This window comes from Herpailurus yagouaroundi, unplaced genomic scaffold, assembly GCF_014898765.1.
Source record: "Herpailurus yagouaroundi ecotype Mexico unplaced genomic scaffold, PumYag 196, whole genome shotgun sequence".
Taxonomy (NCBI): Eukaryota; Metazoa; Chordata; class Mammalia; order Carnivora; family Felidae; genus Herpailurus; species Herpailurus yagouaroundi.
In genome coordinates, this window is record NW_024412427.1 from 9389517 (window position 1) to 9414180 (window position 24664).

Genomic DNA, 24664 nt, shown 5'->3' on the forward strand with positions numbered 1-24664 from the left:
CCCCCCCCCCCCGCAAAAAAACCCCACCTCTCTGGTTTTATCATCCTTCTCTGCTCTGTGCTTAGAAGGTTTGGTCAGATTCTCTGTTGGACCCTCTCTTTATACTTAAGAAGGCTTTATTCCCTTCTGTGCCTGATGCAGAAAAGCCAAAGCCCCAGATTTTTTTTTTCTTTTGGTAAATCAAAACAACAATACAACAATGTTTTGGAATTGAGAGTTAGCTGGTCCCCAAAATAAAAATACTCCTTCCTTGTAAAACACCAGTTGCAGTGGTGCATGGTTCTTAGTTCTTCAGACTCCATCACGCAACACACTCACTCCCCACACCTGGGCTAACTACTCCATTAATGCAAACCCCAGCAAAAAGGGAAAAATAAACACAAAGTTTAGTGAAAACCTAAACATTCAACTGGAGTCAGTTCTGTTACATCTTCTGGGTTCCTCTTCTCTTTTGTTCACACTTACGAACTTGGAATGTCCACACTTGGCTTAACAAAAAAGAGGCCCAGCTCAGGGGCATACGTCTGAATGTAGTAGGTTTCCTGTGCCCAGCCTAAGAAAGCAGGCTGGAACAAAGGTGTCCTGGGCATTCTCTGGAGAAGCAGCAGCAGCACCATGCCTGTCTCCGATCTCAATCTCATCACTGAGGAGGCCTGGAGAAATGGCAGTCAGCAGAGAGGTCCCCATCACAGTGCAGTGACACCAGCTGGCATCTCCCTGCTGAAGACCTCTGGACAGAGGAGATGACCCCGATGTTTGGCAGTGATCCAAAGAAAACCCTCTGTATGAAAGGGAACCAAAATGGAAACCCAGGACAGCTGGCTCGAGCCTCGAGCACCCCTTTTGGCAGATGCCTACTTGGGGTTTTCAGAGACTAAGGGAATAGGAGTGTGCAGTAAGGGGGGTGATGGGTCCTGCTGCTTCTGAAGCTCCATCTCAGCAGCCCTCTGTAGCGCCACCTCCACCAGCAGCTGGAAGCTACTGAAGTCCTCCTTGTCCTGCTCTGGGGGTGTGGGCGGTGGTGTGTTGAAGAGTCCACCTGTGGGGCTTCCGGCTTCAGCCCTGGTCAGTAGGGTGAGTGTGTTGCCAGGGCTCACCAGGGGCTTACGAGGCTCCAGCTCACCTTGTGGGAAGGGGGCTGCTGGCTTTTCCCCCTGGCCTGGGTGGAGTGGCATGGAGCACACAGACAAGGAGAGCACGTTGGTGGGGGCCGGTACAGACACAGCCAGCACCGAGGGGCTGCTGCCACGGGGCAGGGCCACATCTGAGGCCTTACCCCCGCGGCGAGAGATGGTGAATTGGTTGGGGTCTTTGCCATCCTTCCGAAGCATGTCTGGTAGAAGCCGCCGCCGGGCGTTGATGAACCAGTTACATATCTGGAATGCGTAGGAGTCTGTGGTCAGTTCACTCAATCAAAACCAGCTATGAAGCACCTAAGTTCCTGGCCCCAGAAACACAGCAGCCAAACAACAGAGACACAATCCCAGTCCTCAGACACATTCGTGTTAGGAATTGAGAACTGAAGTCATCATACAAGTGAATATAAAATTGCAACTATGATTCAGCTAATGAAGGGAAGGTCCAGTGGAGGGGACAATAATGGGAATACCCGATCTAGTCTTTGGGGACTCAGGATAGAACTGACAGAAGCAGGCAGGGCTTATCCCACTGGCCAGAACACCAGGAGAAACCACTAAAGGGCCTCAAGAGTGGCCTGACCTACATTTCACACTGTAGATCCTTCTCCTGACCCTTGTCTCTTCTTCCAGTTTATATTCACCAAGCAAGCACCAGCTGCTGTAGGGGGCAAAGACAGGAACCCTCTCCCCCTTACCTCCTATGTGCTGGGATATTGGGAACTGTGTGGGCTGCAGTAATGCCTAACATTACTGTTTACTGAATGGATCAAAGGCCCAGCTTTCCTTAGGGTTCCTGTACCAGTTTCTACCCCTGCTTATCACCTTTCTCGGCCCATCCCCAGGACAAGCCCCTGGGTACCTTCTTTCTGTGGACTCTATCTGCCTCTACCCAGCCAATCGGACAACCACCTATGACAGGAGCTGGTGCCTGGAGTTGGCATGGCTCCTTGCCCAGCAGGTTGCAGCTGTACCCATTCCACAGGTGCAGGGACCACTAGGCTCCTGGCCCTGTCAGGCTGGGAAAGATCCTGGTCAGGACAGATCCAGAGCCTTGTGGCTTCTCTTTCCTCTCCATTCCAGCCTGGTGTGGGGGATTTTCATTCATTTTTCTTCATCTCTATGGTCTTCCCAGTACACGTGAGCACACACAACACCAGTCATCAGTGACACTGGCTGACCTGAATGCTCTATAGCTGCAGGGGAGCCCCAGAGAGAGGTAAGGCTGAACGGCTGGGCGCGGCAAAGGAAAGGAACAAGCACCTTTGATACCAAGTATCATGCTAGCCATCTCACTTGTGTTACGTTTTTTTTTTTTTTTTTTTTAACGTTTATTTATTATTGAGAGACAGACACAGAGTGTGAGCAGGGGAGGGGCAGAGAGAGGGGGAGACACAGAATCCGAAGTAGGCTCCAGGCTCCGAGCTGTCAGCACAGAGCCCGATGTGGGGCTCGAACTCACGAACTGCGAGATCATGACCTGAGCTGAAGTCGGACGCTTAACTGACTGAGCCACCCAGGTTCCCCTCACTTGTGTTATGTTTATTTTTTTTTTCAACGTTTATTTATTTTTGGGACAGAGAGAGACAGAGCATGAACGGGGGAGGGGCAGAGAGAGAGGGAGACACAGAATCGGAAACAGGCTCCAGGCTCTGAGCCATCAGCCCAGAGCCCGACGCGGGGCTCGAACTCACGGACTGCAAGATCGTGACCTGGGTGAAGTCGGACGCTTAACTGACTGCGCCACCCAGGCGCCCCACTTGTGTTATGTTTAATCTGCATACAAGCCTGGAAGGCAGTGAGCAGTGTCCCTGAAGTACTAAAAAGGGAACCAAACTCTTGAAAGACAAAGAATTTGCCCAAAGTCACACAGGCTCCAAGTGTAGAGCCAGGTCTCCTGGCTTTAGGGCCCCTACTGCTGCTCTTACTGTGCTTTGCTGTGCCTTACCAAACAGAACAGATAACTGAATAATCATGATCATAATCCTAAAACCAATCAGGTGCTGTTCTGAACATTTCTCATCTAATTACTCATTTATTCTATAGCTCATGAGACAGATTCTGTGATGATCACTTTATTTGAACCAGTGAACAGAGGCCCTGATCAGAGAGGGCTTCAGTAACTTGCTCAAGGTCACCAGTTTGAAGGCTGGACCTGTTTCAAGCAATCCCCACTGCCAGGTGAAGAGACCGAAGCCTTCTCTGCTTGCTCAGATGCTACCATTTCTGCATCCTGCAGCTGCCTTCCCTGCTACCTGTGCTACCAGAGGATACTGAGCCTGCTCACCTTAGCTCTCCATGTGGGGGAGATGGTCAGGTCACAGTGACCTGGGTCAAGTGAAGTAGGGATGAGCATTTCTGTTGAGAAAGCAGTCTTGGGGAGGGGAGCTTAGGCGTTTACTAGCAGCTGTGTGGGCACCTAGCCCCTAGCTGCGCCTCCCATTTTGGCTTAGAATTCTGGGAAAAGAACAGCAGAAAAACACCCCCCACCCCCACATATACTTTTCCACATGCTCACCCTGGTCCACAGAACACTTGGCAGCATACTGTCTGTTTTGTCTTCTCATCCGATAGAAATGCACAGCTGAGGGGGGCCAGGCAAGGGCAGGACGCCTGAGTGCACCACTAGTGCCAGCTGTGAGGGTAGGCTATCAGGATTCTCTGTAGCCCCTTCCAGCTGCCCAACCCATGCCCAAGTCAGGAAAAGAGTGTATTTGGCTTGCCCCCACTCAAGGTCCTTGGGGAGTTGGTAGGGAGAATGCCAAGGTGAATTCTGTCATTGATATGGCACAACACAGGCTGGGTGCCTGAAAGCCTCTCTCTACCATAAAACAGGGCCCCTATCTGAAAGCCTGCTGTCCTGCCAGTATTTTTTTTTTTTTTTTTTTTTATCAGTGGCTGGGATGAAGAATGTGGGAGGAATCACTGTGGCAGATGGGAGTTGGGGGGAGCACCAGGAAGCTGATGAAGGCCATGAGGATCAGAGGAGGGCCTTTGAAGAAGGCAACACAAGTGCTTTAATTTTAATGTCTTTTCAACTGTGAAAGAAACAAAAGGGAGTAAGTGAAGGGCATGGAAAAGACCTTCCCTAAACATCACTGTACCTTCAATATGTGTTGTGACCACCCATACCCAGGTGTTCTTAAAGTCATGTGGCTATCAGAATCCCCTTGAGGGGGACTTAAAAAAGTAACTATCTTGGGGTGCCTGGCTCACTCAGCTGGAAGAGTATGCGACTCTTATCTCCCAGTTGTGAGTTTGAGCCCCACGTTAGGTGTGGAGATTTTAAAAAACAAACAAAACAAAAAAACACTATCTCTCATCTGCTCTATAGATCCAGTGATGGTGGCAGGATCAGGAATGTGTTATTTTTATTTCTTTTAATGTTTATCTTTGAGAGAAAGAGTGCGAGCGCGCGCGAGCGTGGGGGAGGGGCAGAGAGAGGACTCAAACCCACGAACCACGAGATCATGACCCGAGACAAAGTCTGCCGCTTAACTGACCTAGCCACCCAGGTGCCCCAGGAATGTGTATTTTTAAACAAGCTCCCCCAAGTTCTGCTTCCCTGGGCTCGGGAACCAATGGTTTAACCTCCCCCCTCCCTCACCCTCCCTCCAGCTTTGGGAAAGGCTTCTCTTAGGAAGCTGCATTTGAATGGAGTCCTAATGGACTTCAAGGAATGGGGAGCTCAGCTGACCCCACATTGGTGTCTTTTTTTTTTTTATACCAATTACATTGGGAGTTAGTTACACTGAATTCTTAGTTCACTAAATATTGTCTTCCCTCCCCACAGTACCCTACCCAAGGGCAGGGATAGTGCCTGTTCTACCAGTTTCCAGCACACAGGACAACCCCATCAGTAGTAGAGTGAAAGAGCGGGGCCTGAGCCCCCTCTGCCAGGTTACCCTTCCCTCCCCAATAGGCAAACGGCCCCTGAGAACAGTCAGAAACCACAGCAATAAAGTGGGCTTATAGGGTGTCACAGGGACCAGTGAAAACCCTTCAAAAATGACTTTTTTTTTTTTTTTGGTCTTACCCTCCCAACTGCCTAGCCCCAGGCCAGTACCAGCAAACCAGTTAGTTAAATGACTCATTGACTTGCTAATGAGATTGCTCCTGGGCCAGTTAAAGGAGACAATCAAAAGAGCTGTCCCCAGGGAGAGAGAAAACAAGCTTGGCAAAATGCTGATGCTTGTTGAAGCCAGGTGATTGGTACCAGGAGTGCATTAGAATATTCTCTTGTAGATATTTGCAAATGTTCTTAATAAACAGCAAAATTTTTAAAATTAAATATAGGAAAAAGAGATGCCTCCAGGGACTTAAGGCAATTTTTCCCAATTGAGGGCCCCCTACATTTCCTTACTTTTGAGGTCCTGCCTGTTGACATTTCCAGGACTTCTTCATTTTCCATCAATTCAACAATTATTTACTGAGCACCTACCAGATACCAGGCATTGAGCTAAACACTTGGGATCCAGTGTTAAGTAAGACTTGGCCTCTGGAGTTTGGTGTGTTCTAAAAAGCAGTTATAGTTCATTGTCCAAATGCTGACCCAGTCCTGGTACTGTGGGAGCACACATCTCCTTTGAGGGTTGGGGGGGTCTCCCTGGTCAGTAATGGGAACAAAGTGGTCTGGGGTACTGATCAGTGTGGCATGAATATGGGGGGAAGGGATGAGGCCCGCTCTGCAGACAGGGTCAAGTAATATTGTCATTAGGTTGGTAAGACTCATTGAAGGGTTTTATTTTTATTTATTTATTTTTTTCAACGTTTTTAATTTATTTTCGGGACAGAGACAGAGCATGAATGGGGGAGGGGCAGAGAGAGAGGGAGACACAGAATCAGAAACAGGCTCCAGGCTCCGAGCCATCAGCCCAGAGCCCGACGCGGGGCTCGAACTCACGGACCGCGAGATCGTGACCTGGCTGAAGTCGGACGCTTAACCGACTGCGCCACCCAGGCGCCCCTCATTGAAGGGTTTTAAATAGAGTGACAAGTGGTGTAGGAAAGCCATATTATAGAAATATTTAAGGGGTGAATGTGTAGGATTTGGTGATTGACCAAATGAGCTGAGAAAGGGCAGTTGAGGGGAACCCCTTAGAAAGGGCAGGAGCCAGCTTGGAGAAGCTTTCCAATTGAGAAATCCGAGGTTCCTGTAAGACCACCAACCAGAGGTGTATGGATAGGGGCCATTTGGGATTCATGGTATAGTTTCCACCAAGGGCCACATGGTCCCCACTGCTCCTTAACTCTCAGCATGACTCTAGAGCAGAGAGGCCACCAATGGAACCTTTCCCACCAGAACACGCCAGGATCCAGGTGCCCTTCCTCAGAAGTTTCCAAAAGCAAATCCTTGCCCCAGACCTATATTTCTCTAAATGGGATCAGGGATATATCCTCCAGGGATCCACTAGTTCTCACAAAAAGGTTTAACTTTATGTTTCCATTCCGATCTCGAGTAGGAGCACCATGGCCTCTGGTAATCCAGACTTGCTCAACTCCAGAGTCTGTGCCTTTTTCATACTACAACACCACAGCCCAGTCAGCCAAACACCATCCCCACCTACCGTTTTACATTAATGCAGTTAATAGAGTCTCATTGGTTTGATATTTATTTACTTTGGAAAACTGGTTATTTTACAATTTATAGGAGCAAAAGCAAGAAGTTTTTTTTTTTTAACCCAGTTTTATGTTTGTATGTGCTTAAACGATAATGATAATAAAAATGTTTCAAGTCAACATGACAGGAGGAAGCAGGTCCATGAAAAATAACTTCTTTAAAAGAAACTGGTACATTACTCAGATATAAGAAACAGTGACCCTGACAAAAAGCATTTCAATACAGTATGATGTGTGGTTTGACAGCACAGGTATGAGGTGTACCAGGAATACACAGCAGTGGCCTCAAAGCCAGGCAAAGAATGTTTTCATGAGGAAATGCTTAAATGGAGTGTGCCAGTTCAGAAAAGTCAGGAAGAAGCCACAGGAGAAGGCCCAGAGGCACAGAGGTCCGAAGGTTCACAGGCCTCAGAGAAAGGAAGGACTGAGAGATGAGGCTGATGAGCTCTTGAGTTTAGACTCTATCCAGAGGACAATGGGATCCATGGAGTGTATGGCATAATCAGATTTATACTTGTGTGTTCAAGAGAATGGGCTGAGGGGAACATTTCTCTACTTGTTAGATGTTAGATAAGATGCTGTCCATTTCATGAACCGATTAGTAAACCCAATTCATGGGGCGCCTGGGTAGCTCAGTCAGTTAAGCATCAGACTTTGGCTCAGGTCATGATCTCACTGTTTCATGAGTTCAAGCCCGCCTCGGAGTCTGTGCTGACAACGTGGAGCCTCCTTGAGATTCTCCCTCTCTCTCTGCCTCTCCCCTGCTCAAGCTGTCTCTGTCTCTCTGAAAAATAAATAAACTTAAAAAAAAAAGAGAGAGAGAGAGGTGAGAATGGACTGAGGGAAAAAGGCTGGAGGCAGAAGACCAACAAAGAGCCTATCTAAGTAATCCTGGTTCTCAGGTTCCAGCCTTTGGCCTGTGTTGTTCTACATCCCGTAGTTCAAGTCCACTTCTTCTGGGAGGCCTTTTGAAGCTCCAGACTGGCTTAGAAGCCCTGCCTGGGTCTCTGCTGCCTTTGTCCCAGCAGTGATCACTTTTTGCAAACACCAATGGCTAGGTCTTCCCTCAATTTCCCATCCTAGACTAGATATTCCTTGAAGGTAGGGATGTGTCTGGTTCCTTTCTGGGATCTCAACTGTAGTTGGGAGTGCTCAGTGGTATGCCATGAAATACTAGGCACTGCTACTAGACATGTGGGGTCAGTCCAAGACCTATGATCTAGGAGAGATGAGAAGAGCAGAAACACCCACTCTGTGCTCACTTCACAGTGAGCCTTGAATTCGTCTTCTCCGTTCCTCCCCCTTATGTGCTATGAAAGTGCCAACAATCATCTCCCTTTCTCAGTTGAGGAAATGAGGGTCAGGAAAAGGCAGTGGACCTGGCCAACGTCCAGGCTTCCTCTTGTGGAGAAGATGGGATCTGAGTCGGGGTCTGTAATTCTAGAGCCTTTCTTGCAGACAGACTCCCATTAACCACTACCCAGAAAGTATAAAGTCAGGTGACAGGAGTTCTAAGGGCTGAATACTCACCATGAGGCATCATGGAGGAGGGATGGGAGCTGGGAAGAGATGGGAGGTTCAGAGTAGAGTCAGGGAAGGAGGGAGAGACAGCATCGTAGATTGAAATAATAGGCTAGGAAAAGACAGAGGTAGAACAGGTGGCAGAGGGGCTTAGGGTGAGGCTTAGCTGGCTCATGACGGAAGCACTGGGGTCCAGTGGGGTAGGGGGTGGGCCTTTGTTAGGCTGAGGGTCTGCTCTGTGTCTCTCAGGTAGGTGAGAGCCAAACTGGAAGCAAAGTAGTGGTAGTCCAGGGTGTCCTGCCTCAGCACTTTGAAAAAAGAACCACACCTACATATCAGCAGTTGGGGCAGTTTAAAGGAGATAATACCTTGCACTCTGACAAAAAGTAGATAACACAATTTTCAGATATGCTCATGTGCAAGGTTTACAAAGCACTTACCTTGTTTCTCTCTCTTTTTTTAAAGTTTATATATTTATTTTGACAGAGACAGTGCAAGTGGGGGAGGGGCAGAGAGAGAGAGAGAGGGTGAGAGAGAGAATCCTAAGCAGGCTCCGCACTGTAAGCTGGGAGCCTGATTCGGGGCTTGAACTCAAGGAAACTGTGGGATCGGATCATGACCTGAACCAAAACCAAGAGTCAGACACTTAACTGACTAAGTCACCAGGTGCCCCTATTTTCTTTCTTTCTTCTTTTTTTTTTAAAGATTTTATTAAAAAATATTTTTTTAATGTTCGTTTATTTTTGAGAGAGAGACACACACAGACAGAGTGCAAGCAGGGGAGGTGCAGAGAGGGAGACACAGAATCCAAAGCAGGCTCTAGGCTCTGAGCCGTCAGTGCAAAGCCCAACATGGGCCTCCAACCCATGAGCTGTGAGATCATGACCTGAGCCGAAGTTGGATGCTTAACTGACTGAGCCAACTAGGTGCCTCAAGATTTTTGGGGCACTCTCTCCCTCTCTCTCTGCCCTACCCCTGCTCGTGCTCTGTCTTTCTCTCTCTCTCAAAAATAAATAAACGTTAACAAAAATTTTTTAAAAATTTATTTTTAAGTAATCTCTATACCCAACCTGGGGCTCGAACTCACAACCCCAAGATCAAGAGTCGCACATTCCACTGGCTGAGCCAGCCAGTCAGCACTTCCACATCCAATTCTGAATCTGCTCCTTATTAACAATTCAGGCAGGGGAAGATTCTAATCCCCACTTTACAGATGAGAGAAATCAAGATGTCTACAGCTCCTATGTAGCAGAACTGGGTTTTGAACCCAGAACCTCTGAATTCTCTGCCCTTTCCTTGACCGTGATCCCAACTCATTTTTTAACCACACTGCAGACCACTAGCTGCCTTTCTACAACCAAGTCACTATCCAAACACTGCTCTGGGGCTGGAGGCCAAATCCCAAACACTCAATGCCTTCTAGCCTTCCCATGGCCTTCATTGTTAATGACATCAAGACTTTAATAATGACGCCTTGCCTCTTCAGAACTCTCCAAAACTGATATCTAGCCCAAGGACTTCATGTCATTGTCTTCCCGTGAGGCAGGGAGAGTGGGGGGGGGGGGGGGGGAGGAGGTAGTTCCTCATGGGGTCACAAAGTGCATTAGTGACAGGGCTTAGACAGGACTAGAACCCAGGTCTCCCGCTGCTTGCTTCTTACCTGCAGCACTGACAGGTTGGTCTGTCCAGAAAGGCTCAGCTTCTCCTGTTCTGAGGGGTAGGCGTTGTAGCGATGCAAGTACAGCCAGTCCCGGAGGATCTTCACCGACTCTTTGGGCAGGTTCCCTCTGCGCTTCCTCTTGCCTGCCAGGGAGAGGAGGCCTTCATCCTCACCCAGATCACTGTCTGACATGGTGTCTAGGGGCTAGGCTGGACCTTGGGCAAGCCTGGAACAAGTGACAAAGGGGATGGGGACATTATTACCACACATTGCCTCTCACCCTTTCCCTGTCCCCAAACACATCATTATTAGAACTTGGGACACCAGAAATGGGGGAATAGCAAATCAAAGTCTCAGGCTATACTATGGCCTGGGCAACCCAGAAGGGATGAGTCCAAGATGCCTCCATTTCATGGGGCCAGTAGATGACTACTGAAGTAAATGGCAGCTTATTAATAAGCAGTACTGGACTAGAAATAATTATAGCTACCACTAGAGTCTGTTTTCCATGCTCTGTACTGAGCACTTCACACTTATTATCTCATTCAATCCTCACAAAGCCCTTGTTAAGAGAGATACTACTATTATTGTCATTTTATAAGTAAGATAACCAAGTCCCAGAGAGAAAGCCCTTAACTTAAACAGGTACCATGAGATCCAGTAATTTCACTCCTAGGCACCTTCCAAAGAGAAATGAAAAACTTATGTTCACACAAAGCCTTCAACAGAAATGTTTACAGCAACGTTACTCGTAATAGCCAGAAGGTGGAAACAACCCAAGTGTCCATCGACGGAGGAATGGATAAGCAAAAATGTAGTCCATCCACACAGTGGAATATTATTTGGCCACAAAAAGTTGCTAAGTCCTGATCCACATTACAGTGTGGATGAGCCTTGAAAATATGCTAAGTGAAAGAAGCAAGTCACAAAGAACACATATGATTCCAACTTAATGAAATATTTAGAAGAGGCTGGACGGGAAGAGAAGGATGATAGCTAAAGGGGTATGGAGTTTCTTTTTAAGGCGATAAAAATGTTCTACAATTGACTGTGGTGGTAGCTACATAGTTGTGAATATACTAAACCATTACTTGTTTGCTTTAAATGGGTAAGTTGTATGGTATGGGAGTTACATCTCAAGAAAACTGTTATGAAAAAAAATTACAACTCCAGGATATGGTATGGAAATATGGTTTGGACCAAGGTTTGCCACCATCACCAACCAACTCCTCTCAAACCTCCAAAGTCTATACCATCTTGCTGCCCAGGTCTGGAAAGTCTATTAATCACCATGTCCCTACAGCAATCCACATAACATTTACTGCACCTACTGTGTACCATGCAGAGAAGAGTGTTGAGTCATCCCTATTGGTTGTCTCAGACATTCTCCTTTGTCATCTAAGCCCCTGGCTTGGTCCATGAATCAACTCCTCAAAAATTCAGATAAATGAGCAAGGCTGGGCTCTGGTTTTCCCATCTTGGCTATGTGACCTTGGCAAGTGTGCTCTCCTCTCTGGGCCTGAGCCCCCTCTTCACCTGTCAAATGAAGGAAGGTGTTTCCCTAGACAACCCAACTCAGTTGCTCATCCCCCTGACAAACTTCTTGTTCACACATGCAAAAGAGATTTACATTTTAAAACCAAAAGTTCCAGGGCAAGCTAATGCCAGAATCTGGAGGCTCCTCCCTCCTCAGCCTTTTAACAGCTACCCAGCAGGCTGGGCCAACAGACTCTGGCATCTCCCAGGTTTTGTTTCCTCGACTTGGGCCAGAGCCCAGATATCTGGGCTTGCTAGGCCAGGCTTTCGAGGGAAGGGTCTACCCTCCCAGCCAGGCCACCTGGAGGTGAGACAGGCATTGGTTAGAGGTGCCACTCCTCAGAGAACACCAAGAGCAGGCTGCTTTCTGAAGTCAAGTTTCTGAGGTCTAGCTGGCTAGGGCAGCTGGGATCTGGGCTCGGGGATGCAGCTCTGGCAAGCTATGAGAAGTTTACTCAGGGTTATCTGTACAAATTCCACCCTGGCTACCAGCCAAGTCCCAGTCTGCAGGGTTCCCGAAGTGGCCCACGGAGATGACCCTTCAGTCTACACAGACCTCTCTCCACTGGTGTCCTGCACTCCAGTTTACAATCCCGGAGGTTCCAACATACACCGCCCCCCACCCCCAACGAGACAGACACACACGCCCTCACCACCAGGCAACCTTCTTAACAGCGCTGAGATAACAGGCACCAAACCATCGCTGAGCTCCTAGAACCACCATGATTTTCACCGACAAACACAGCACCCACATAGTTTACTGAATCCCACGTCCAGCACGAACAACTGGTACCCACGACACAGCCCAATTCCTGGATACATGCCTACCCACAAACTCCAACCGACCCGCCCACCCACGAACTCTGGGGAAACTCCAAACGTCAACACACCAGCGATCAATTCTTACCCCAACTGGCCTGTGGCAGCACCCTCACGACACGACACCGGGTGCACCCTCCTACACACTCCACGACGCCGACCTGCGGCCACTCCCGAACGAACTTTCTGACAACTCCCACAGCTCGCCCCGACACTCCCCCGGCCGCGCACTCAAGCTGCATTCCCAGCAGTTCACACAAAGCGCGCAGCCTCCCCCGCGGCCCAGACCTAGTCGGAGCACATGGCTCCCGGGGCGGCGGGGAATCGGCCTGCGCTAGGGGCGCCTGCACCCCTCAGCCCCCTACCCCGCGCCAGACTCGGCACCCCCGCTTCCCCTCGGACCCGAAATGTGGTGGGGCGGGGGCTCTGGAAGAAAGAAAACTCACGTGTCTGTCCCGGAGCAGGAAAAAGTTTGGTTCCCACCCCCTTCCCCCGCCGCTCGGCGCTGGCTGACTCTTCGGGGCGCGGGGATGGCCGAGCCTGCGCGCTCGGCTTTGTGCTCCGAACTCGGCCCGGAGGGGGAGGGGAGGGGGCTGGGCTCCCACCTCCGCACCGCCCCCCCCCAGCCCTGCGCCCAGACTCCATGTTGGCCGCCCCCTGCCCGGGAGACTGCGCGCTTCCCCAGCGGGAGGCTCGGCTCACGCTCGGCTGGCCCGAGGGTCCGGACGCACACAAACTTTCTTCGGGTCGCCGGCCCCACGCGCCTTGCTTCCTTGGCCCGCCTGGGAGTGACAGATGCCTCCGAGACAGACTTTCCTTTGTTCCAGGAAAGGGGAACTCGCGCGGGCTCCCCAGCCCCCCAGCCCCGGGCCCTTCCCGCTGCCCCCACCCGCAGCTGTCACTCTCGACGGCCCCCACCTCGGCTCGGCCGCGGCGGGGGGTGGGGGGGCACTGCCGGCGGTTAGCAACGTGCACTTTTTAAACCAAACAAACCCGCCCCCCGCGCGCTCACCCCGGCCCGGGGCAGGGGCGGCCCTCTCACAGGCTGGGATCGTAAGGAGCTGGGCCCCCCAGAAGGGCCCCGAGAGAGCTTCCAACCGGGGGGAATGGGACAGTCCCCCCACCGGCCCCCGCTCGCACCCCGCAGTCGGGGCTCACAAACACCCGAGCTCACACACCCACACTCTCACGCGCCAGGACGACGCCCCCTCCCCCGCCCGGCGGAGAAAAAGAAACTTTCCAAGTTGTCCGCGCGTTCCCCGCCCGCCTCTGTCTCCCTCCTGCGCCCCGCACTGACTTTTCGGAGCGGCTTTTCCGTCCACGCGGCCCCGGGCTCGGTCCCGGGCGTCCTGGCAGGGGGCGGGGGGCGCCGGGAGAGCGCGCCGCGTACCTGCCGGGCCTGACACTCGGCCTGACAGCTCGCGGCTGGAAAGCACCTCGCGGCCTGACGTCAGATCCCCTCTCCTCCCTCCCCCCTCCCCCCCCCCCGCGCTTTCCTCGCCCTCCCCCACCCGCCGGGAGGGAGAAAACAAACTTTGTGCGGAGCGCGGCGAGCTACGCCCACCTCCCGCGGGGCGGGCTGTCGGCGGCCAGGGGCTTCGTCCCGCCCACCGCTCCCGGAGGGGGCGGGGCCGGGAGGGCACCTTCTTCCTGCGCCCACCCCCACCCTCAGGAATGCCACATGGCCTCTGAGGAGGAGTGGTGGGAACCCTGCCTCCGGAGAGTCCGCTTGGGGGCAGGAAGTGGCCCATTCCTCCTTTCGTAGAGCGTTTCCGGAGCGCCTACTGTGTGCTCGGCGCTGGGAGTGCGGGCCGTTACGGAGGGGAGAAGTCATGCAAAACCTGACGCGTGTGGGAACGCTCGAGCCTCCGCCACATCTCCCGCCGGCGGTGGAATTGTTCCCATTGCACCGAGAGGAAACTGAGGCCCGGTTAGTCCGGGGATTTCCTCCTAGCTGGTGAGGACCTGGCTCTGAATGCGACGCCTCTTCTGCCCTCAGTGGCCGGTAGAGTCGGGTAGAAGGCTGCCTGGGACACAACCCCAAAGCACGTAGCTCCTGGGTCTAGGACACGAGTGGCGGCCAGAGGTAAAAACAGCGCTTAAGGAGTGTTTGTAACACAGCGATGGCGAGCGAGACCCCTGGTGTGTACCATCCCGTCTAATCCTTGGGTTATGGAGTTGGTCCTGTTAACGAATCCGCTCCTGGTTTACCCATGAACTGCAGAGGCCTCTAGACTTGGCTTCTTGTCACACAGTCAGCTAGTGTCATTCAGCCCAGGAGGGTCGGACAGCGGAGCCCAGCCCTTTGCCCACTGAGGCAGACCACCTGACTGGAAACCCCCAGCACTCATCGCTGGTTTCTCTTTCCTCTGTCCACCACTCCCAACCCAGCGTGTTCCCTTTGGTATTCTCCAGCGGCGCCAGCACTCTCTTCTCTGCGCTTTGCTGTGTACCACAAAGTGAAATGCCTGTTGACCGGACCCCCTTGGCTTTCCCACCAGACTTTGTATCCCCCAGAGCGAGGCAGCACGGAGTCAGCCTAAATCTGGGCAAGGCCTTTTCTGGGCCTCTGGGTCCTCATCTGGTCCCAGGTATCTAGGACACTTGAGCAGCCTTGTAATGGCTTTTGGTCCTAATTAAACTTTAGCAGAGAAGAAATCCGAAAACAAAAATCAAGTTTTTCCCTAATAGGCCTTAAGCCAGTCCGAATGCTGATAAAATGACTGTGGAGGCTCACCTGGTTTCCCCACTGAAGCCAGACTTTCCTGCAAACTCTTAGAACCTAGTTGGCCACACTGCCCTCCTCACAGCAGCACTCAAAATGTGGGTGCCACGACCCAATGCTCACCATTTCACAGATGGGGAGACAGAGGCCCCAAATGATTTCTTGGGGGAAATGGTGCTCTGCCTCTGAGGGAAGGGAGGCTTGGGAGTCTTGGGTAAAGGTGAAACAACTGGGCCCTGGTCATTAGGCTCAAAGACACAGGAGCCTATGGGGCAGGAATGTTCAGAAGAGGGGGCCTGGAAGGGGAAATGGGTGCAGCCAGGTGAGCCCGGAGGAGGGACTCTGTCCCCAGCACTCAGTGCCAGGGATTGTGGTCCAGTGTGTGAGGGCCAGACTGCCCATTTGGGGAAAGCCACTGGGACCTGGGCTACAGCCCAAAGACCTTCTTGCAAATTCTGCCAGTGGCAGCCCCCCGGGACCATTGCTTCCCAAGGCTCGTGCTAGGGGAGGTGCACTGGGACAAGTAGAAGGCAGCAGTTCCTTCCTCCTGTAGCAGGGCCACCTGGAAACTGGGATAATGAAGCAGCTTGAGGAGCCCCTCCCCAGACTTCCTGGAGGCAGAGGGGAAGGGCTGGGAGGTAAAAGGAGGCTGGTTGTGTTTCACGATGGCATCTTGTAAACAGATTTCCCCAGGTGAAGCCTAAATACCAGTGGAATTTGAGAATTCCCACATGTTTTTCAACTAGTATCAGAATTTAAGATGCATACATCTTCTAAGCCAGTAAGCGAATTTCCAGGAATCTATCTTGAGAAATAATCCCAGAACAAAGATAAATGCTTATATGAGATTGTTCTTTGCAGCAGTGTTCATTCTGGTGGAAGACTCCAAACAACTACATGCCCTTCACCAGGAGCTGACTGCTTCACAGCAACTCTGGGATGTTGTAATGGGGTAAGTCTGTGCACACTAACCTAGGGGATGGCCAAGGGGATGGGGGATGTATGTGTTATGACAGTTTGCAGTATCCTAGCAAGAAGGGACTTTGGATATACTTAGTAACTTTTATGGGAAAACCTTTAATAACTGGGCAGTTATTCTTATGTCATTTTCCTCTTTAGTTTTGCTACCCTCTCTCCCCTTTTCACATATGAAAAAAACTGGGTCCCTGAGAGAAGAAGGGACTTGCCTGATAATGAAGCTGGAGTCCTGACTCCTGGGACAGATCTGGGGTGGGGTCTGGATGGGAAGGACAGGTAGGTTTGGCATCAGTGCCTGTGCTCCCCTGGTTGCCTCCAGTGGGCCATTTTAGGAAGAGCTCTAGGAACTCAAGACCCCTCAGGCCAGAAAAGGGACTGGATAGGTTACATAAAGCAACTGCTGCTATACTGGAAAACCCAAATGAGAGACTGCTGTCGATGGGGCTTCCTGTTCATTATACCTATTTCTAGTGAACTTGGTTATCACATAGGTTCAAATGAATGTCCTGTAAGTCCACATTGTCCTTTATGCCTGGGGTTGAAGGAAGTGGGGAAAGGGACCAGTTTTCACCTGGAGTCAAAGGGAGTCAAGGCTAGATCTGGCAGCATAAAGGAGATGCGGTTCTGTGGGGTGGAGGGAAAGAATCCCGAAAAGGCCAGGGTCAGTGAGTAATTCAGGAAACAGTGGAATTGGTCAGCTGGTAGGGCCTTGAAGGCCAAGGGGCACAGAATTTAGATTTGGTATTGTGGGCAGTAGGGAGCCCTGCAGGTTCCTGAGACTGGCTGAGAAGAGATAGGAAGTGATTGGAGGTAGGGTGGTCAGGTGAAGCAGCTCTGAGTAATTGAGGCCAAATTGGTGGAGACCTGTCTCTGAGGGCTAGGAGATTTGTTGCTCTCATGTGAGGTTCAGCAACTCTTCATCTAATTTGGGCTTCAGCTTACCAGCATCTTCCTTTTTAAAAAGCCTTGTATTTTTTTTTTTTTTTTTTTTTTTTTTTTGTATTTTGTTGATCAACCACGATTTGCATAGCTTTCTCCTAGTTTTGGGTATTCATTCACCTAATTTTTGAGTGCTAAGTGCTTGACAGGCTGTGTGCTTAAAGCTGGGGAACACACTGCCTAGACTGTCAGGAAAGGTTTGGACAACAGTGCCGGCTAGTAGAAAGGGTATGGGGTTTGGGATTTGGAGCTACTAGCCAGGTGATGTAGGCATATCATCCATACCCTGTGAGCCTCAGTTTTCCCTTCTGTGGAATCATGCAGCTTTGGTGAGGCTCAGAGAAAATAATGGTTGGGAAAGCCCTTTGTGAGTTACTTTCAGTGCGTATAGAAGAGCAGATACCATTATCAGTGTCTTAGCTCTGTCTCTAGTAGCTGCGTGGCATTTGACAATCTGAGTTCCAGCTTCTTCATCTGAGAAATGAGAGGGTTGGACATGACAATCCTAAAGGTCTCTTCCTTCTTTGGCATTCTCCCATGTATGGTTTAAATGATTTTTGAAAGCAACATATATATAAATGCTTGTTTGCCCACAACTCTTTTATTTTCATCTTTTTTTTTTAAGTTTATTTTTTTATTTTGAGAGAGAGAGAGAGGGAGAGAGTCCCAAGCAGGCTCCCCAGTGTTAGTGCAGAGCCTGATGCAGGGCTGCATCTTACCAACCGTGAGATTGTGACCTGAGCTGAAACTGAGAGATGGATGCTTAACTGACTGAGCACACAGGCGCCTCTGTTTTTATCTTTGCTGGTTTAAGTACTGGGGAATATTACCTAAAAGTTGTATATATCTGCATGGCTTTCTTTTTTTTTTTTTTTTTAATTTTTTTTTTTTCAACATTTATTTATTTTTGGGACAGAGAGAGACAGAGCATGAACAGGGGAGGGGCAGAGAGAGAGGGAGACACAGAATCGGAAACAGGCTCCAGGCTCTGAGCCATCAGCCCAGAGCCTGACGCGGGGCTCGAACTCACGGACTGCGAGATCGTGACCTGGCTGAAGTCGGACGCTCAACCCACTGCGCCACCCAGGCGCCCCTGCATGGCTTTCTTAAATAGCCAGGCTAAGCTTTGTTCTGGTCATGCTTCATTATCTGATTGTCTTCCTGTGCAAACAGTTTGCATCACAACAATATTTCAGATGGGCCGAAGTTGTTGCATTTGAACACAGGGATGTTGGTGGTGGCCTGGATGTGGCAGTGACCTGCATGTAGGCATACCACAGTCTCTTCTCTTGATGCCCTCTGGCTTCTAGACAAAGATTAAGTAATGAGTGTTGTGGTTTTAATTTGGGGATTAGGAAAATCCCTTTTGATTTTCTGGCAGTCTATCCTACCTGTGAGCTGCTGGCTATGGTACTTCCAGTCATGGCTATAGAAGTCAGCCAGTCAGAGTTGGCTGTTGTGGGACTTGGGAGACTTAATGACTGTATTTTTCTTCATTTCTTTTATTAGGGTTGGTGTGATAGGATAGATGGTGATAACATTCATTTGGCGAGGTTTCATCTTTTTATATGTGGGAATTTTCTTCTCCTGGAGTATATTTTTAATTACAAAAGCAATATACTATGTTAATTAGAGCAAATTAATCAATGCAGAGGCATATAGAGAAAAAGTGAATAACCTCCCCCTTCATTCCCACTTTCCAGCATCAGCAGTACTAACAGGTATGTATTCTTACTTGCCTTTCTCCACGTTCCTGTTCATGTAATCGCATGCAAATACACATCCTAAGAGGTGTTTTCTCTCTTCCCTCTTATTTACATTTTCCCCCCAGTTTCGACAGGGTTGCAATTAACATTTCATACATAAATATCTTTGCAATTTTGAATTTCCTGAAATAGATTCTCTAAAGTGGAATTACTGGGACAAAGAGTAAGAATGGATGTTTTTGTGGCATAAACCCGAAATACTCTCCATGGCAGTGTTTTTAGTGACTGAGTGCTTGCTCACCCAGGTCCTGAGCCACAGGAGGTGTTAGTGATTTTGTGTGAATCTTTGCCCGTTTGTTGGCTGAAGAATAGCTTTTGGTTCTTTAAAAATATCTGCATTTTTTATTATTTGTGAGATTGAAGATCTTAACATTTCATAAATGTTGGGCATTTGTCACCTGTGTATTATCTGCACATCTTTTGAAGTCTTGAGTTTGTTTCTGACTTTCAAGCTCTTTTCAGTAGGAAGAATGCTTAACCCTTGTTTACATTTGTGCAGGTAGGCTTTTCTTCTCCCCAAGATTATTGTTTGCCTTACATGTTTCTAAGCTGAGTTGGTTTTGTTTTATTTATTAAAATAAAATTTTTTTAAATGTTTATTCATTTTTGAGAGAGAGAGAGAGAGAGCATAAGCAGGGGAGGGGCAGAGAGAGATGGAGACACAGAATCTGAAACAGGCTCCAGGCTCTGAGCTGTCAGCACAGAGCCCAACGTGGGGCTCAAACTCCCGAGCTGTGAGATCATGACCTGAGTTGAAGTCGGATGCTTAACCGACTGAGCCACCCAGGAGCCCCAGTTTTGTTTTATTTTAAAAAAATAATTATTTATTTATTGTAAGTAGGCTTTATGCCCAACATGGGGTTTGAACTCACAACCCTGAGATCAAGACCTGAGATGAAAGCAAGAGTCGGATGCTCAACCGCCTTAGCCACTCAAGTGGTCCATTTATTTATTTGTTTTTTTAAAATTTTTTAATGTTTATTTATTTTGGAGACAGAGAGAGACAGAGCATGAACAGGGGAGGGGCAGAGAGAGAGGGAGACACAGAATCTGAAACAGGCTGCAGGTTCTGAGCAGTCAGCACAGAGTCCAACGCGGGGCTCGAACTCACTGACCGTGAGATCATGACCTGAGCCGAAGTCGGACGCTTAACCGACCAAGCCACCCAGGCGCCCCTATTTATTTATTTTTTAAGTAAACTCTGTGCCCAACGTGAGGCTCAAACTCACGACCCTGAGATCAGGAGTCACATGCTGTACTGACTGAACCAGCCAGGTGCCCGTTTTGCTTGTTTATGTTTAAACTTTTCACTTGGTCAAATGTCAGTCTTTGTGATGTTGTTCATTGCTTTTGGGCTAAGAAAGAGTATTGATGATCAAAAGGTACTCACTTATACTTTTTGGTTTTGTTCCTTAAAGGCTTAATGTTTTTTTTTAAATTTTTTTAATGTTTATTTATTTTTGAGACAGGGAGAGACAGAGCATGAATGGGGGAGGGTCAGAGAGAGGGAGACACAGAATCTGAAGCAGGCTCCAGGCTCTGAGCTGTCAGCACAGAGCCCGACGCGGGGCTCGAACCCACAGACTGTGAGATCATGACCTGAGCCGAAGTCGGACGCTTAACCGACTAAGCCACCCAGGCGCCCCTTGAAGGCTTAATTTTTAATATTTAACCCTTTACTGCACCTGGAATTTATTTTGGTTTACAGTGTGAGGCTTAGAATCCCCATAACTTTTTTTTTCTAAATGGCATACATTTCTTATCCTTTTTCCTGTCTTCTTGGATGTGTGATGTCACCTTTTCCAAGGCAGTGAGTTCTTTTTTATTTTTGAGAGTGAGAGTGTGAGCAGGGGAGGGGCAGAGAGAGAGGGGGACAGAGGATCCAAAGCACAGATCGGGCTCTCTGCTGACAGCAGAGAGTCAATGCAGGGCTCAAACCCACAAACCATGAGATCATGACCTGAGCTGAAGTCGGATGCTCAACTGACTGAGCCACCGAGGTGCCTCGGCACTGAGTTCTTATACTGTGTGTCATGGTATCATCATGGAGAAGGTATCTTGAGACTACTACTGTGGAGGAGGTAAAGACAGATTTTGGTCAGGGAAGGAAAGCCTTTGAATTGAGATAATGACTCTTACGCCTTAAGGACCCTTACTTGCTCTTTTCTCTTCCAAGGCCCTGGAAGGGGTCATATATTTCTATAAAATGTACAAAATTAAGCAGTTTTCACTGTAATCAGTTAAGACCACTGTCTTATTCCATGATGACTTCCCTCCTCACTGTTCTCCTGTTAAGTGACCATGTGTTAGTCTTGGCTGTTTTTTGGATCTGGCTGAAGGTTGAGTTGGAATGCACTTAGTTTGGGTTTATTGGTTTGTGTGGTTTGCAGTCACTTCCATTAGTGGTTCACACATGTCCTGGTATAGCAAAAGCTGTCATGACACAAGGTTGCAGGAACAGAGGTAGTATCCCTGTAGACAGGTGTCCCACAGCATCTGCACCAGAAGTGCATAAGGAAGATAAGCAAGGTTTGAAACATCTGGAGTCAGAAGCTGGTCTATGGAAAATTCTTCCAGTCACAAAGACTGTAAAAATAGAAGCAAAGGACTCCGTTCTTACCAACACTTATTAAAAATGGAAGTTTCCTTCTGCCAAGAATGTACTTGAAAACGCAATGTATACAGTTATAAATGAACATGTTAGGAGAAAGACTGAGTCATCTTTATTTTCTCTCTATAATGTGGTATTACAAAACCCTTCTCATATGAAGGACCATCAGAGAATATGGCCCAAAAAGTAGGAAAAATGACTTACAGAGGTATTTCAGGCAGTTAATAAAAATACAGTGTTATTTTTCTGGATTTTGTGATGTTTGTGATATTTGTTAGTTTTTAAAAACTTTGTAGTTTGCTATAATTTTTTTCTCATTTTTGAAGAATTATTCACATTTTCCCCAAATATTGTGTATTTAATTTTACACTCTTTTTCTTAGTGAAGGCCTCCCCCAAATTATGTAAGTTTCAGGTCCCATAAAACACAGATGAGCCTTCAGTCCTCAGGATGAATATCTTGGCAGGATTGAGACTTATCTCTTCAGAAGATCTGGGTATAATTTGTCCCTCCTGGCCTTTTGGAAAATGAAATTTCTTGCACTTTACCCTGATTTTGACACTGAAATAAAACCTTCCTTTTTTTTTTTTTTTTTTTTTTTTTTAAGTTTATGTATTTATTTAGAGAGGGTACATGGTTCTGGTGGTGGTGGCTGAGGGAGTGGGGGGCAGAGAAGGGGAGAGAAAGAATCCCAAGCAGGCTTGGCACCACAAGCACAGAGACTGATATGGGCTTTGAACTCATGAACTGTGAGATCATGACCTGAGCCAAAACTAGGAGTTGGATGCTTAACTGACTGAGCCACCCAGGTGCCCCTGAAATGAAACTTTTAAAAGAGGTCATTAAGTGAATGATACTTCATGCACTCTGTTCTTCACTTTGCCTTTTTCACTTAAGAGCATATTTTAGAGACCTTTCTCTCTTTTCACTGGAGGAGCTTACTGGTTCTTTTCAGGAATTACCTCTTATCCCCTTGTGTGGACAGACCACATTTTGTTTATCTATTCATCCATCAATAGATGCTCAGGTTCTTTCTACCTTTTGGCTATTGTGAATAATGCTGCTATGAACATGGTGTACAAATATCCGTTCAAGTCCCTGTTCCAGAAGCTTCGTCAGGTTTTGGAGGCATTACTGTGCTGTCTCTCAGCTTTCAGTATTGCAGTTGGGAAGTCCCAAGTCATTTTGAGTACTTACTGATTCTGTGTATGTGACCTACTTTTTCTTCTTTAGAAAATTCTAGAATCTCCTGTCATCCTTTGTGAACTGGAATTTCTTGATGAAATACCCTCATAGGAGTCCATTTTTCCCATTTTGCTGGGAGTTCTGGGAGTTGAGTCGGGCATGGAAGCCCAGGGGCAGGTCTCCCCACTTAGTACTATGAGCTTAGTGCTTCTCTGGCAGTGTTCCCAGAGCTGAGTGGGGGAAGATGGCTGAGGGTCTGGACATCCTCAATAGTTAACACATAGATTTTTGTATAATCCCTCTGTTGCTGGTCCCTCTCTGACTCCTGTGCCTCGTGTCCAGGGATCTTCTTCTATTCTCTCCTAAAAATACATTTTTAAAAATTTATTGGTTTTTTAAAGTTTATTTATTTATTGACTGAGAGAGAGAGAGAGAGAGAGAGAGAGAGAGAGCGCACACATGCACAAGTGGGGAAGGGGCAGAGAGAGAGAGGGAGAGAGAGAGAATCCCAAGCAGGATTGTCATGGGGCTCAAACTCCCAAACCGTGAAATCACGACCTGAGCCAAACTCAAGAGTGGGACGCTTAACCTGCTGAGCCACTCAGGTGCCCCAAGTTTATTTAGTTTGAGAGAGAGAGAGAGAGAGAGAGAGAGAGAGAGAGAGAGAGAAGGGAAGCAGGAGAGGGGCAGAGAGAGAGGGAGACAGAGAATCCCAAGCAGACTCCCTGCTGTCAGCGCGGAGCCTGGTAGGGGGGTTCAAAACCACGAACTGTGAGATCATGACCTGAGCTGAAATCAAGGGTCAGGATCAACTGACTGAGCCACCCAGGTGCCTCAAAATAAATTTCTGATCTGCCAGGGTTTAGGTTGCAGCATGAGGGGATGGGGTGGAGAGTGTAGGGAGGGGATCTAGAAGTCTGTGTTTTGATTTTTTAAGATGCTTTTTAAACCCTCTTCTACCAATCTTCCTAAAGAAACCCTCCCAACCTCACTTTTATGCCCCTTTCTAGAGGTAGCACTGATTTCTGAGCCTTTTTTTAAGGTTATTTATTTAAAAAATTTTTTTAACATTTTTATTTGTTTTGAGAGAGAGAGAGAGAGAGAGACACACACACACACACACACACACAGGGTGTGAGCGGGGAGGGGCAGAGAGAGAGAGAGGGAGACAGAATCCGAAGCAGGCTCCAGGCTCTGACCTGTCAGCCTAGAGCCCGATGCAGGGCTCAAACCCATGAACCATGGGATCATGACCTGAGCCGAGGTTGGATGCTTAACTGCCAGAGCCACCCAAGCACACCCACTTTTTTTTTTTTTTTTTTTTTAAGTAGGTTCTATACCCAGTGTGGAGCCCAGCATAAAGCTTGAACTCACAACCCAGAGATCAAGACCTGAGCTGAGATCAAGGGTTGGATGCTTAACTGACTGAACCAGCTCTGCTGGCTTTTGGGATTTTTGTCCTTTGCAGAGCTTGAATATTCCCAGGAGAATTCTCTGCACTGTATTCATATAACCAAAGTGTTTTTTCCTATAAAATCACTTTAAGGTCACGTTCAATATATATATTTTAAAATACAGATGTTTCCCTCTGCCTTCTGTAGAGTCATTTAATGGCTGCTTTTGTTGTCTTTACTTCTTTGGCTTCTCAAGGGTCAGGCTCTGTCTACTTGGTCAAGCTCCTCAAGGGATTTCCCTAAACCCAGACTAACTTAATAGTTAGATAAGAAAACTTCCCACCCGGCTCCGAGTGCTAGGTTTATTGTCCTGACTTGCTGCTGTGGGTGGGTGAAATGTTGGCATTTCCTGGGCATTTTGATTATTTGTGAGTGCAGATTATTTGATGCCAGGACTTTCTAGAAGAGTCTAGAAGAGTCTAGAAGAGGAGATCTGTGATGCTGAGAGAATCATCAAACTGAGGCCCAAGGAGAGCCTATAGCAAGCAGTGGAGGCAGTGCTCAAGCCCTGGCCTGGGATGCACTCTGGTCCTGGTGGACCCTTGCTGGGTGTACTTTGGGTCATTCCCTTCCCCTCCCTGAGCCTCACTTCCCATATGGGAAATGGGAGTAACAGCACTAACCCCTTACAAGGCTACCGTGAGAGAGAAGTGCCAAAATGCTGCTGCTTCTTTTTTTTTTTTTTTTTTTTAAATGTTTATTTATTTTTGAAGGA

General features: G+C 48.4%; 2 protein-coding genes across 6 annotated transcripts; one reads left to right on the forward strand and one right to left on the reverse strand.

Moving 5' to 3' along the window:
* Positions 1-167: 167 nt before the first annotated feature.
* TGIF2 (TGFB induced factor homeobox 2) lies at positions 168-13916 on the reverse strand. 5 transcript variants are annotated; one of them, XM_040447132.1, is made up of 3 exons: positions 13589-13739; positions 9937-10162; positions 168-1376 (listed from the first exon to the last, which is right to left on the reverse strand). In XM_040447132.1, exons 2-3 carry the CDS (start codon positions 10126-10128, stop codon positions 855-857), a joined length of 714 nt encoding a protein of 237 aa, XP_040303066.1. In that variant the 5' UTR covers positions 10129-10162; positions 13589-13739; the 3' UTR covers positions 168-854. The 5 variants fall into 5 exon arrangements, with proteins under 5 accessions (XP_040303066.1, XP_040303069.1, XP_040303067.1 ...); XM_040447135.1 differs by having other exon boundaries at positions 13682-13737; XM_040447133.1 differs by lacking the exon at positions 13589-13739 and adding an exon at positions 12738-12882.
* LOC121012037 (uncharacterized) lies at positions 12935-15992 on the forward strand. The gene is made up of 3 exons (XM_040446795.1): positions 12935-13010; positions 13813-14248; positions 15878-15992. The coding sequence occupies exons 1-3, from the start codon at positions 12935-12937 to the stop codon at positions 15990-15992; spliced, it is 627 nt and encodes a 208-aa protein (XP_040302729.1).
* The last annotated feature ends 8672 nt before the right edge of the window (positions 15993-24664 follow it).

Bases quoted from the DNA above. Each gene is read 5' to 3' on its own strand.
- LOC121012037 (XM_040446795.1), top strand. From the start codon at position 12,935: ATGTTGGCCGCCCCCTGCCCGGGAGACTGCGCGCTTCCCCAGCGGGAG. The intron at 13,011-13,812 runs GTCCGGACGCAC...ACCCGCCGGGAG, and splicing joins CACGCTCGGCTGGCCCGAGG to GGAGAAAACAAACTTTGTGC. The intron at 14,249-15,877 runs GTGAGGACCTGG...TGTTCTTTGCAG, and splicing joins CGGGGATTTCCTCCTAGCTG to CAGTGTTCATTCTGGTGGAA.
- TGIF2 (XM_040447132.1), bottom strand. From the start codon at position 10,128: ATGTCAGACAGTGATCTGGGTGAGGATGAAGGCCTCCTCTCCCTGGCA. The intron at 1,377-9,936 runs GTAAGAAGCAAG...TACGCATTCCAG, and splicing joins CCAACCTGTCAGTGCTGCAG to ATATGTAACTGGTTCATCAA.